This window comes from Psammomys obesus, unplaced genomic scaffold (genome assembly GCF_907164565.1).
Source record: "Psammomys obesus unplaced genomic scaffold, mPsaObe1.curated_primary_1811, whole genome shotgun sequence".
NCBI classification, from domain to species: Eukaryota; Metazoa; Chordata; class Mammalia; order Rodentia; family Muridae; genus Psammomys; species Psammomys obesus.
Window position 1 is genome coordinate 19,841,384 of NW_026596101.1, and position 11,020 is coordinate 19,852,403.

The window sequence follows — 11,020 nt, forward strand, 5'->3', positions numbered from 1 at the left end:
TGTTCAATAATAGGATTGTTTTGCTTCCTAGAATATCTGCAGAAAAGCAGCTGCGAGTGGTATACTTTTGGGGGACAGAGATATAAAGCGGGGTGAAGAGAGCTCATGTTTGTCATTGAGGGAGATGAGATCATATGGAGTCCTGTTTTTTGGCGGGCCCTGGGAGCCTTCTGTTGTGATAAGCTGTGTTGGCAAACTCTGCCGTGGAATGTTCTGTGTTGATAATGAAAGTAACCAAATGGAACCGGTGTTGTCATTGGCTTTTCCCTGAATTTGAAGATGAGAAGGCTGGAGCTAAAAAACTTTTACTTAATTTCTTGCTCAGAGATCCTTAGAGTTGAGTGTGTAGATGTTGGACACAAACAAATCTATGTTTTGAGGCCTGCATCATTTACAAATAATGTGACTCTCATCTCCTTCAACTGAAAAATGAGACTACTGGTTCCTGTTGCTGCCAGATAACTATAACTACTAGCTTGTCTCTTCTTAGGTCTCATACTCAAAGTCATGGGTACAGAGGAACATCTAATTATAGGATGTTGGTTTATTATCCTTTTTATATGTAAATATACTTTTACAGGGTGGGGCACGTGGGAAAAGGAATAGTAGAGAGAAAGTGATGGGATTTTTTTTCTAATGATACTATAATGTGCTCAACACACACATGGCAAACTAAGATAGTTATATGTTACTGATGGCGTGGAAAGAAATGCCATGAGTCATGTCGTTAAAAACCGGATCCAAAGTACTGGTATCTAGGATGATCCCAGGCTGGGATTTATGTGTGCTGTCACTGTTTGTTCCTTTATATGGTCTTCAGAGTGACACTATGTACCTTATAGACTGTGGCAGCCCTCAGGGAACACAGTACACAGATAGTCATAGCTACTGCCATATTGAATTTATAGCCCAGGAGTGAGAACTAATGCTAAATCAAACAACTTGAAAACCACAGTAAAAGATGTTAGAAAGGGACAGGTGTGTATTTCCTTGTTAACACAGCAGGACTGAGTACAGCTTTGGTCTAGCCTGTGATAGCAGAGATAATGTCCTGAGGACAAATAGTAGTAGGGATGAGGGACAAGGAGAGGAATGTATATAAAAGCCATGAGATAATGGGGGAACCAGTTTATGGGGCTACAGAATGAAGCCCTGTGTAGTCAAAGTGAGCGAAAGCATGATAAAGGCAGCTATAGACCAGCCCAGAGAGTAAGGACCAGAGCCCTCAGGGCCCTGAGGCCAAGGCAAAACCAGATGAGCCAGATGGCTGTGTTTATTAACCTGTTCTGTACACATGAATATGCTTTGTATAAGAAAGTGAAGATTTTATAAACATTGCCTCCAAGAGGAGAAAGGATCTTTATCCACTGGAGGTTGATATTGCCCCCTTGAAAACGTTTTAGCTCTATTTCCCTCAGGGAATGTCATTACCATCATGTTCTTTTGCTTATTTTCAAATGCTTCCCCTATAAGAGGGCAGAAAAGGGTGTCCTCATTTATGTTGAGCCAACAATGGTACCCTTCCAGAGACATTTCTGCTGCTTTGTGCTCCATTCCTACATAAGGAGGCATGGTTTTCTTTATGGAGACTCTGCCGTGCACCAGTATCACCTGTATGCTTGGTTAGAATCTTGAATATCCAGCTCGCCCTGACCGATGGAATTAGCATCTGTATTTAATGTTCCTAGACTTTTGTTGTTAAAACTTTCGGAACACTGATATTTGCTATCTACAAAGATTTATATCCTTACATCTTCTAATATGTAGAATAATGCTTAGAATAAAGATTCTTTCCAAGAATATAAATGAAATTATAACTTTGTGTAAGGCGAGGAGCTGAAAAGACTTGATTCATTCTTGCTGAAAATCCAGGGGTAGCACAGTCTTCCTTAAATATTTTATAGAGCTCTTAAAATTGATTTGCAGCCCTCATTAATTTATAAGTGTGAGTTAGAAAGTATTTTCTTTGGCTTTGGTCATGGTCATAGATTGTGCCTGTTAATTAAGGCCCACTTTGCCTTTCCTCTCTCCCTGCCTTCCCTCTCCCTCCCTACCCACCACCCCTGTTGAGTTGTATTGTAGAACCTGTTCTGTAAATAGCAGAGAAGAAGAGGAACACATTCCCACTTGGGCTGAAGCCCGGGCACCTCAGGAAGTGTCTGCTGGGTAACATGGAGACTGTGGGACAGCCAGGTTCTGGGCTGGTAGAAATGATGCAACCTGCTAAGCAACAACCTTAATTAATTTTTTAATCATTTGCAGCGCCTCAGCTTATTTATGTCCTTCACACAGAGTCTACCTCACAGGCTGCATGTTCTCTGGAAGGGTCTCTGTAGCCTCTACCTTGCCTAGACTTGGCCTACTTATGCTCACACTGAGAATTCTTGATAAGGTGGAATTTTTGGATCTCAAAAGGCAGAGTTTAGATCTCAAACTCCAAGGTACTATACAGGCAAGACCTGGAGTAACTGGGACTCTGTACATGATCCTCCTGCCTGCAGTTACACAGGAAAGACAGTCCATGATGTTATACTCTTGTTGACCATAAGTCCAGGGCCCAGACAGATACATCCAAGATCAGTTCATTCAAAGGCCAACTTAGAGACTCTGTGGATTTTTGGAAAGTGTAGGCTTTTGTTCATCCTTGCCTTCCCTCTGCCTATATATATATATACCTGTACCTGCATTGGCTTTTGGATCACAAAAGCCTTAAGTTTGGGGAATAAACCAAATCATATCATTGAAGTAAAAATTTGAACCCAATGTATAGAAATATCTATATAAAAAGTTTTCTATGAGGGAAAAAGAAATACTGGAAAGATTTGGGTAATAATGACATGGTAATTTTAATACTTCTGATTGATGAAGTTCCCCAGAGAATCTAATATTGTCAACATCATCCTGTGGGTCACTACACTGCTGTTCTGGACAGAAACTCAGAAAGTTCTTTAGAGTCTGAGAATAGATGGTTATTTGGCTAGTGTTGACTTGTTTTCATTTTTGTTTGTTTCTTTTAAAAGTAGAATAAGAACAGTCACAATTTGTAGGGCCTTTCAGAGGTGGAACAGGTATTATTTTAAAGGTTAGAAATACATCTGCATCATGAAACATTTGCCTCGTCTCACTCTGGTGCCACCTTCAGCATAGACAAAAGGATTTCTAGGCGCCATCTCTTTGTGTCATTTTAATGGGTATTCAAGGTGTAAAATGCATTTCTTCAGCGTCACAACTTTAAGGTTGAGAGCAAAGACATGGGCTTTTGTGCTTTGTTTTGTTCTTAATGGGAAGAATGAGTCTTGGTAACATGGCAGTTCATAGTGAGTTGAAACTGGGGGCTCTCTCTTACAAGCTTATTGTCTTGCAGTGCAAGTATTGTTGCCCACACTACATTACTGATGTTTGGCAAGTTTTAATTGTATGTGGTTCTTGGTTCAGTCTTGCTTTCTTAAACCTCACAAATATGCCCCAGATAGTGAAAAAGTTGGCACACTCAGCCTAGGCATACCTTTAAAGAAAGCATGGGATTGTCTTTACATAAACTTGTGGAAATGAAAGACAAAGTGTATTTCTTTGTTACATATTCTAGCTCTTCCCAGCTTTGGGGGTTGGCCCCTCAAACCATGGATGCCTTCCTTCAAGGGTCTTCCTCCAAACTTCTTTGCCTATAAGTGGGAAATCTAGAAGATTTCTTTTTAAGAGAATAATAGCCCACTTTCTGTGTGCATGCCTAAATCTTAACCAAAGCCTCCAGTTTGAGTGTTTCAGAGACCGTCACCTCGGGTCCTTGAAGTTGAAATGTGCTTTCCTTTATATTTATGTGTATGGTTGTTCATGCCTACCTGTACTTATAGGTGCTACATGGCATGCCTGTGCTTACAGAGGTCAGAGATGTTGGATGCTCTGGAACTGAAGGTATATTGGTTGTGAGCCAACATATGGGTGCTGGGAACTTAGCCCAAGTCCTCTTGATAAGCACTTGATAAGCATCAAGTGTTCATAACTGCTGAGCAATGGCTTCATTCCCTGCTCCTGTGTGTTTTAACTTGTATGTTCAGAGTTCACTGGTGGCATGGATTGTTACATCCCTCTCAAAACAAAAATAAATAAATTTTCTTTGTTTTTGTTTTGTTTTTTGAGATAGGGTTTCTATGTATGGATCTGGCTGTCCTGAAACTCTCTCTCTCTGTAGACCAGGTTGTCCTTGAACTCACAGAACCTGCTTCTTGCTTTTAAGTGCTGGGATTAAAGGTGTATGCCACCACTGCCTGGATATAATTTTATATGTGCTCATAAAATTGCTGATTCAAAAGACAATGTAAAGAAAAAGATATTAGGACTGAAGAGATGACTTGGTTGTGGAGAGTGCTCTTCCAGATGGCCAGAAATTGTTTCCCAAAACCCCATTGGAAGATCCCAACTATCTATAAACTCCAGCTCCAGGGGATGCAATGCCCTCTTTGGCTCCCACAGGCATCCATACAAACAAGCACAGCACATACATGTAGATATAAACATATACAAAATTACAAAAATTTAAGAGTCTCCTTTACTTAAACAAAAATTGTAGAACTGGAGGTATAGCTTAGTTGCTAGGAGGGTGGCTTGTATGCTTAGAGCACTGGGCAGGATCCCAGCAAGCATAAGAAGAGTGGCAATCCATGCCCCAGGAAGTAGAGGCAGTAGACCAGCCTAGCCTGGGCTACATGAAACCAGACCATGCCTCTATACTCACACCACCACAACTATCACCAACCAAAGCACGCTACAGGAAAGCATGTATTCCATTAAAAGAAAAAAGAAAAGTAATTATAGTTAGAAGAGAAAGCTTGTTGGAAATATGTTCTTTGCCAATGCATCTACCCTACTGATTATCAAATATATTTTCCCAATCTAGATTAGTCATGAAGTACTTGAAATTTTTTTCATAATGGGACATACTCCTTAAAGTTTCGTTTAAGAAAATTGCAAAATCACTTGCTTTGCAACATAAGTTGGTAGAAGGAAATTTTCCTTACTATCATTATTTCCTCTATATTTACACTTCAACTCCCTTAAAGTCCTTCCTTGACTCTCAGTCTCTCTCAAATTCATGACTTCTTCAGTTGTTATTCTAAGACCAGTTAGTGTTGCTTACATGCATAGGTGTTTAGGGCTGACCACTTGGGCTTATCCCTGGAGAAAACAGATTCTCCCACTTTCAGCAGCCATTGGCTGAAAGTGGCTGTCTCTTACAAGGTGGGGCTTGGTGAAATTGGCATGTCAACTGGTATTGTCAGTAAGCCACATTAATACTGTTTAAGTAACAATGTTATGGAGATTTCGTGGGTACAGCTTCCCTGTGTCTAGAAGACACTTTTTTTGCAGCAAGTCTCCTGATCCCCTGGCTCTTATAGTCTCTCCACACCCTCTTCTGCAGTGTTCTCTGAGCCTTAGGTGTAGAGGTTGTGTTGTATCAACTAGGGTTGGATGCCCCACAGTCATTTATTCTCTTCATTTTGACCAGTTTTAGTCTTCTGTAATACTTTCCTTCTGCTGCAGGAAGGAAGCTTCTTCAGTAAAGGACACCTTATCCGTGGGTATGAGGATAAATATTTAGAATGCAGCCAGAAAGTATATTGGTTTAGGAAAATGGTGGTAGTAGGTTTCTTTAGGGTTTGTTACCCTCCCAGCTATCAAGTAATTGGCTAGGTTTACAGAATCAGTCATGAATTTCTTCCTATTGAGAGAACCTTAAGTCCAGGTAGACAGCCATTGGTTACCTCCAGGATAGATACCACTATCGCACCACCGGGTATATCCTGTCAAGCCAACTGGTGTTGTGGTTCTTTGGCTCTCAACCAGGTAGGAATATTGACTGCTTTTCTCGCTTGTCAGCTTGCGTAGCACCTTTAGAGATGAGAGCTATACAAGTTGACAAGTCAGATCGCAAGTTGGAGCAATCCAGCCTTAGGGAGGATTCCTCTAAGTCCTCTGTCGAAAACATGTGATGATTTAACCTTCAAGTTTTGGAAGGCAACTAAGGAAAGTGGCAGTAATCTATTTGGGGGGGGGTGTTGTTGATGTTTTCTGTTTTGGGGTATTTGTTGTTGTTGTTGCAGTAGTCTGTTTGTTTTGGGAAACTTTTAGAAACCGCATGAACAATAACTCAAAGTAAAGGTTTTTTTTATACCTGACACTGAGTTTTTGGTAGATAGTCTATGGCTCATGGGGAAGCATTATCACACAGTATGGCATAACTCCATTTAGTATGTGTATGTGATGTATTTTTAAGTAGGTTTATAAAATAATGTTTCAGAAGACTTTTAAGAAAATGTTGGTTTTGTGACATCCTTGCTCAGGAGCCATACATGTCTTCTCTGTATTATTCCGGTGTTAGTATATGGTCTATCAAAGTTTATCATCTGATACACTTGATTCATTTCTCTTTATGAAACTACCTTTTAAAATATTTTTTTTTATTTTGAAAGTTAATTGAATTTACTAGTTAGAATTTAGTAATTATACCAAATTTAAAATAGCCATATTTGGGGCTAGGCATATAGTTGGTAAAGTGCTTGTTATATAAGTATAAAGACCTGAGTTTAACCTCAGAGCCCACATTTAAAAAAAGAAAGAAAAGTAAAGTGTTCTAGGGAGCACTTGTTTCTAAGTGCTGGGGAGGAGACAATAGGCACACAGGGGCTCATTGGTCAGCCGGCCCAGCTGAGTCAGCAAACTTCAAGCCAAGGAGAGACCCTGTCTCAAAATCCAAGGTGGATGGCATCTAAGGAATGATACCTCAGGCTAACCACTCTGGTTTATACATGGTACATGCACACATAATATAAAAACACACTCCATATATATGTTTGTACAGACATATGAACAACCACGGAATGAAAATAAAATACATGTTTGTAGATATTAAAGTATCCATTTCACATATCATTTATAATTGCATCTCAGAGATGAGTGGGACCAATACCAAACTTGGAGGAGCTGAAGATGCTTGGAAGCAAAGTTAGACTATTACTGCAATGATTTCCCCCCAGGGGGCACCAGTGAGACCATTTTCTGTTGAATCCTGGCAAGGATTTGTTCCCACCTGGCATGACACCCCTGGAGTCAACCCTTCCATTCAGTTTAAGAGCTGCCACGTGGTGCTGTGCCCTCCTTTTACAGACGTGCCCCGGTTCCCTCTTAAGGAGAGACAGAGACCTCGACCTTTGAGGCCTGCGAGGATGTTGGCAGTACTGAATTTTTATCTTCTGTGGGACTCTTAATCGGATTCAGCATTATGTGGCTGCCTATATAAAAAGATGACCAATTCAAATTCAAATGGGATGACAAGGAAGTGCTTCTCTTCAGCACAGCCACTCTTGTTTTTATCCCTCCTAGCTTCTTTGCATCAAAACCTTGTGGCTTTCCTTTTCCCTTCTGTAATGCAGCCATAACTAGCTATATAGAAAGACATCTTTGCTAACCTATTCTAGAAGTAAAATACAGCATGTTCTGGCTTCCCAGCTTCAATTTTTTTTTAATGCTCTAAGAGATTTGAATGTGAATTCTTGGGGCTGGAAAAAAAAAAAGTATTCATTTTGAAACATGCAAATGTGTCTCTCCATCACCTAGGAAACTATTATGGGACACCCAAACCTCCCAGCCAGCCAGTCAGTGGGAAAGTGATCACGACGGATGCCTTGCACAGCCTTCAGTCTGGCTCCAAGCAGTCGACCCCTAAGCGAACAAAGTCCTACAATGATATGCAAAATGCTGGCATAGTCCACACGGAGAATGAGGAGGAGGACGATGTTCCTGAAATGAACAGTAGCTTTACAGGTAAGGGTGCATTGTGTCCCTCTGAGTGGATGTGCCAAGTTGTGGTCGGAGTCTGAACAGAAAGTTTCCAACCAGTGTACAGGGGTGTCAAGAATCAGACTCTGACCACAGGGTGTTGGGGAAGTGAGGTCCTTCCTGGTCTATGTACATGAGAGTCTTTGAATTTTAACCAAACAATATTTAACACACTAGGAATAAATATTTGAAATTTCAGGCTGGTTCTTTTTCTTTCTCTTCAAAATACTATAATGTTTTAAAAAATTCCTTACTTTGTTGCTTATTTTTTTTGGGGGGGGAATCATAAGAAGTTAATCATGGTTACTTAGTATGAATTGAAACATGAACATTTATTTTTATCAGTTTTCTGTCATTTGAGGTTATACTTGTGAGGTAACAGCATCTTCTTCTCACCTAAGTAAAGATAGAATGGAAACATGTAGGGCCTTCTTGTACAAATTTCACTGTCTATCTTAAAGGGGGAATGATGGAAAGATAAATAAGATTGTATAATTCATGTTCATGTTATATTACATAGCATGGATAACTGGTATGAGATGTATGTATTATGAAGGAATGCTTAAGACAAAGCCTCTGGACAGTATTGGACCCAGAGGCCGCAATGTGTATTCTTGGTTAGTATAGCATGTTTTTCACAGTATGTGAGTTTGACCTGTGTGGTATGTATACCATAGCCCAAAATGTAATAAATAATCATATAAACTTAAAACATGACACATACACCCAGCCAACAGCATATATGGAGCTGTTCATGTGTTATATGACGTAGAAGTCCATCTTGTTTCCTCTATTCTGTCTCTATGTTTTCCTTTACTGTCTTGGAGCTGTAGTTATGGAATAGCCATTTTCAGCATATCAGAACATCTTTTCTCCGTATTACCAGACTTTTGTCATTATCTAGTTATACCTAGCCACAGTGAATGAAGAGATTGGTCAGTCTGCATGCTTGCCTCCCACCTCAGTCACCAAACTCTCAATAGAATATTCAGAAAACTTGTTACAGTTGAACACTGTATAGATTGTTGTGCTCCTCAGAGGTTTTGTCAGTCATTAAATTCAGAAACCTAAGAGGTTGCAATAAAATTTTTGATAATTGGATTATCGTAACCTTTTTATAAGAAATATTAGGTAAAGAAGTAGCTCTTAGGTGTTATGGCTCAGCTTGTGGTAGTTTTCCTTTTACAAACAGTATGCATAGTCTCATTTGTGTGTAAAATGGCTAATATTAGACCACTTCTAACTTTCTCTAAGAATTTAACTCTACAAAAACTTCCATTTTTCTTTCATTTAGAATGAAGTAGACAGTGGCTGACCTTTAGTTGCAATATCTAGAAGATATTTGCCATTCTTATGCATACTTTTATTAAAGTCGACTGATTTAATTTAATATTCCTATTCCTTGGGAATATTTCATGAATTTATAGTGGTCGTCTCCAAAATGAAAACAGATTATGCACAGTGTTACCATTTCTTTTAAAAATATCTAATACTTTAATGTCTTGGGGGTCCGGTAGGTAAGAATAGCTAATCATGATCTAAACTCACAGCCATGAGGAGGTCCCCAAAGAAGATCTAGCCAGATTCAGTGAAGCATCTGTCAGTACAAGAAGCAGTCCCTAGGAGTGACCCCAGTAGTAATCCCCTCAAGTAGATTCCAGGAGTGGTCGTCAGTGGACAACAGAAGTATTCCCCAAGAAGGCACCTGGGGGCTCGTGTTCCTTTATCTGTCCTCTACGTACATGTTAAGGCAGGATTCTTGGTAGGAAACAAGATCAAGTTCATGGCAGTAGCTGCAGTTCTGCGTACATTTTCCTGTCTTATCTACTGTAACTTTCTATTGGTAGAAGCAGGTCTCAAAATCTGACATTTTTGTCATCCTCAATTGAAATTCTGGCATCTAAGGACATGTGTTCCCGGTCATCATTAATAAAATTAGTCTCATCATAGCTTATACGCAAATACGAAGCCAGATGATAACAGTTTGTGCTCTTTAAACTCCTATTTTGAAGGCCAACAGCATGTACTACATAGCAGTGGCCTGCACTGAGAGGGTAGCTCTGTGGCACAGCACATGCCCATCATGCAAGTTCTGGGCCTGATTCCAATCAGGGCATCTGGGGCTGGGGGCTGGGGTGGAGAAAGAAAGTAGAAAGGAAAAGAAGAGGGGAAAGAGGGGAGGGATAGCTTGATGTGTCTATGTGATAGGATATCCTCAGTATGTAAGGAATATGTTGAATAAATACTAATTCCTAACACTGATGCTCTCAAATAATTAACACTACCCGTTGTGTGATGGCTGTGTAAAAGGGGTTGCTTCAAAGCATTTTGCGCTGTCTCCACCAGCTGCTGTGAGCTAACAGCTCCTCGAACAACACTAGCATAATGAGGTCTTAGTTCTGCTTCAGACTGGCTTTGCTAAAGTCATGGCAGTTACATCCAACTGTAAAAGTACCATGTGCGCATTAAAAATCATACGCACCAAGACATTAAAAAAATACTCAGACATTGCTGCTGTCCCTTGCTTGGGTCATTTGAAGGAGTTGTAGCCCATAATGATGCCTGTGGAACATTCAGTGCCTATAGCAGGACCCCAGAGAGAAGAATGGCCATATGCATCCTGAGGTCATAAGCCTGTGCCTTCTCTCCGTAAGCGATGGTAGCAGATGCTCAGCAATGGGCAGATACTAATTAGAGGACTGATGGCTGAAACTAGGTAGTAGGACAATCTTCAACAAATGGTCCCTGAATTATAGAGCCAAGAGGGGCCACTGAGGGTAAATACCTCTTATCTGTACTTAATGATGGTACAATTATACTGTTGGGCAAAGTACACAATTACTTAGGCAACCAAAAACTTTAAGAAAGTTTTGGGGCTGGAGAGTTGGATCAGTAAGAGTGTTGGCTGCTTAACATTGAGGAGCAAAGTTCAAATACCAGTTGAGAGTAAACGCCTACATAAAATTAAGACTTTGAACAGCGGGGGCTGGAGAGATGGTGCAGCGGTTAAGAGCACTGACTGTTCTTCCAGAGGTCCTGAGTTCAATTCCCAGCACCCACATGGTAACTTACAACCATCTGTAATGGAATCTGATTCCCTCTTCTGGTGTGTGTGAAAACATAGCATCGATATACACAAAAAAGAAAGAAAGAAAGAAAGAAAGAAAGAAAGAAAGAAAGAAAGAAA

The 11,020-nt window shown here is 40.2% G+C and overlaps 1 protein-coding gene across 22 annotated transcripts in view; it reads left to right on the plus strand.

The window, feature by feature from the left end:
- Magi1 (membrane associated guanylate kinase, WW and PDZ domain containing 1) overlaps positions 1-11,020 on the plus strand; it is a 605,088-nt gene that overhangs the window by 495,029 nt on the left and 99,039 nt on the right. For all 22 annotated transcript variants that reach the window (XM_055628569.1, XM_055628555.1, XM_055628557.1 and 19 more), the window contains one exon: positions 7,612-7,818. In XM_055628569.1, coding sequence (XP_055484544.1) covers positions 7,612-7,818 — 207 coding nt within the window. The remainder of the gene's footprint in view (positions 1-7,611; positions 7,819-11,020) is intronic.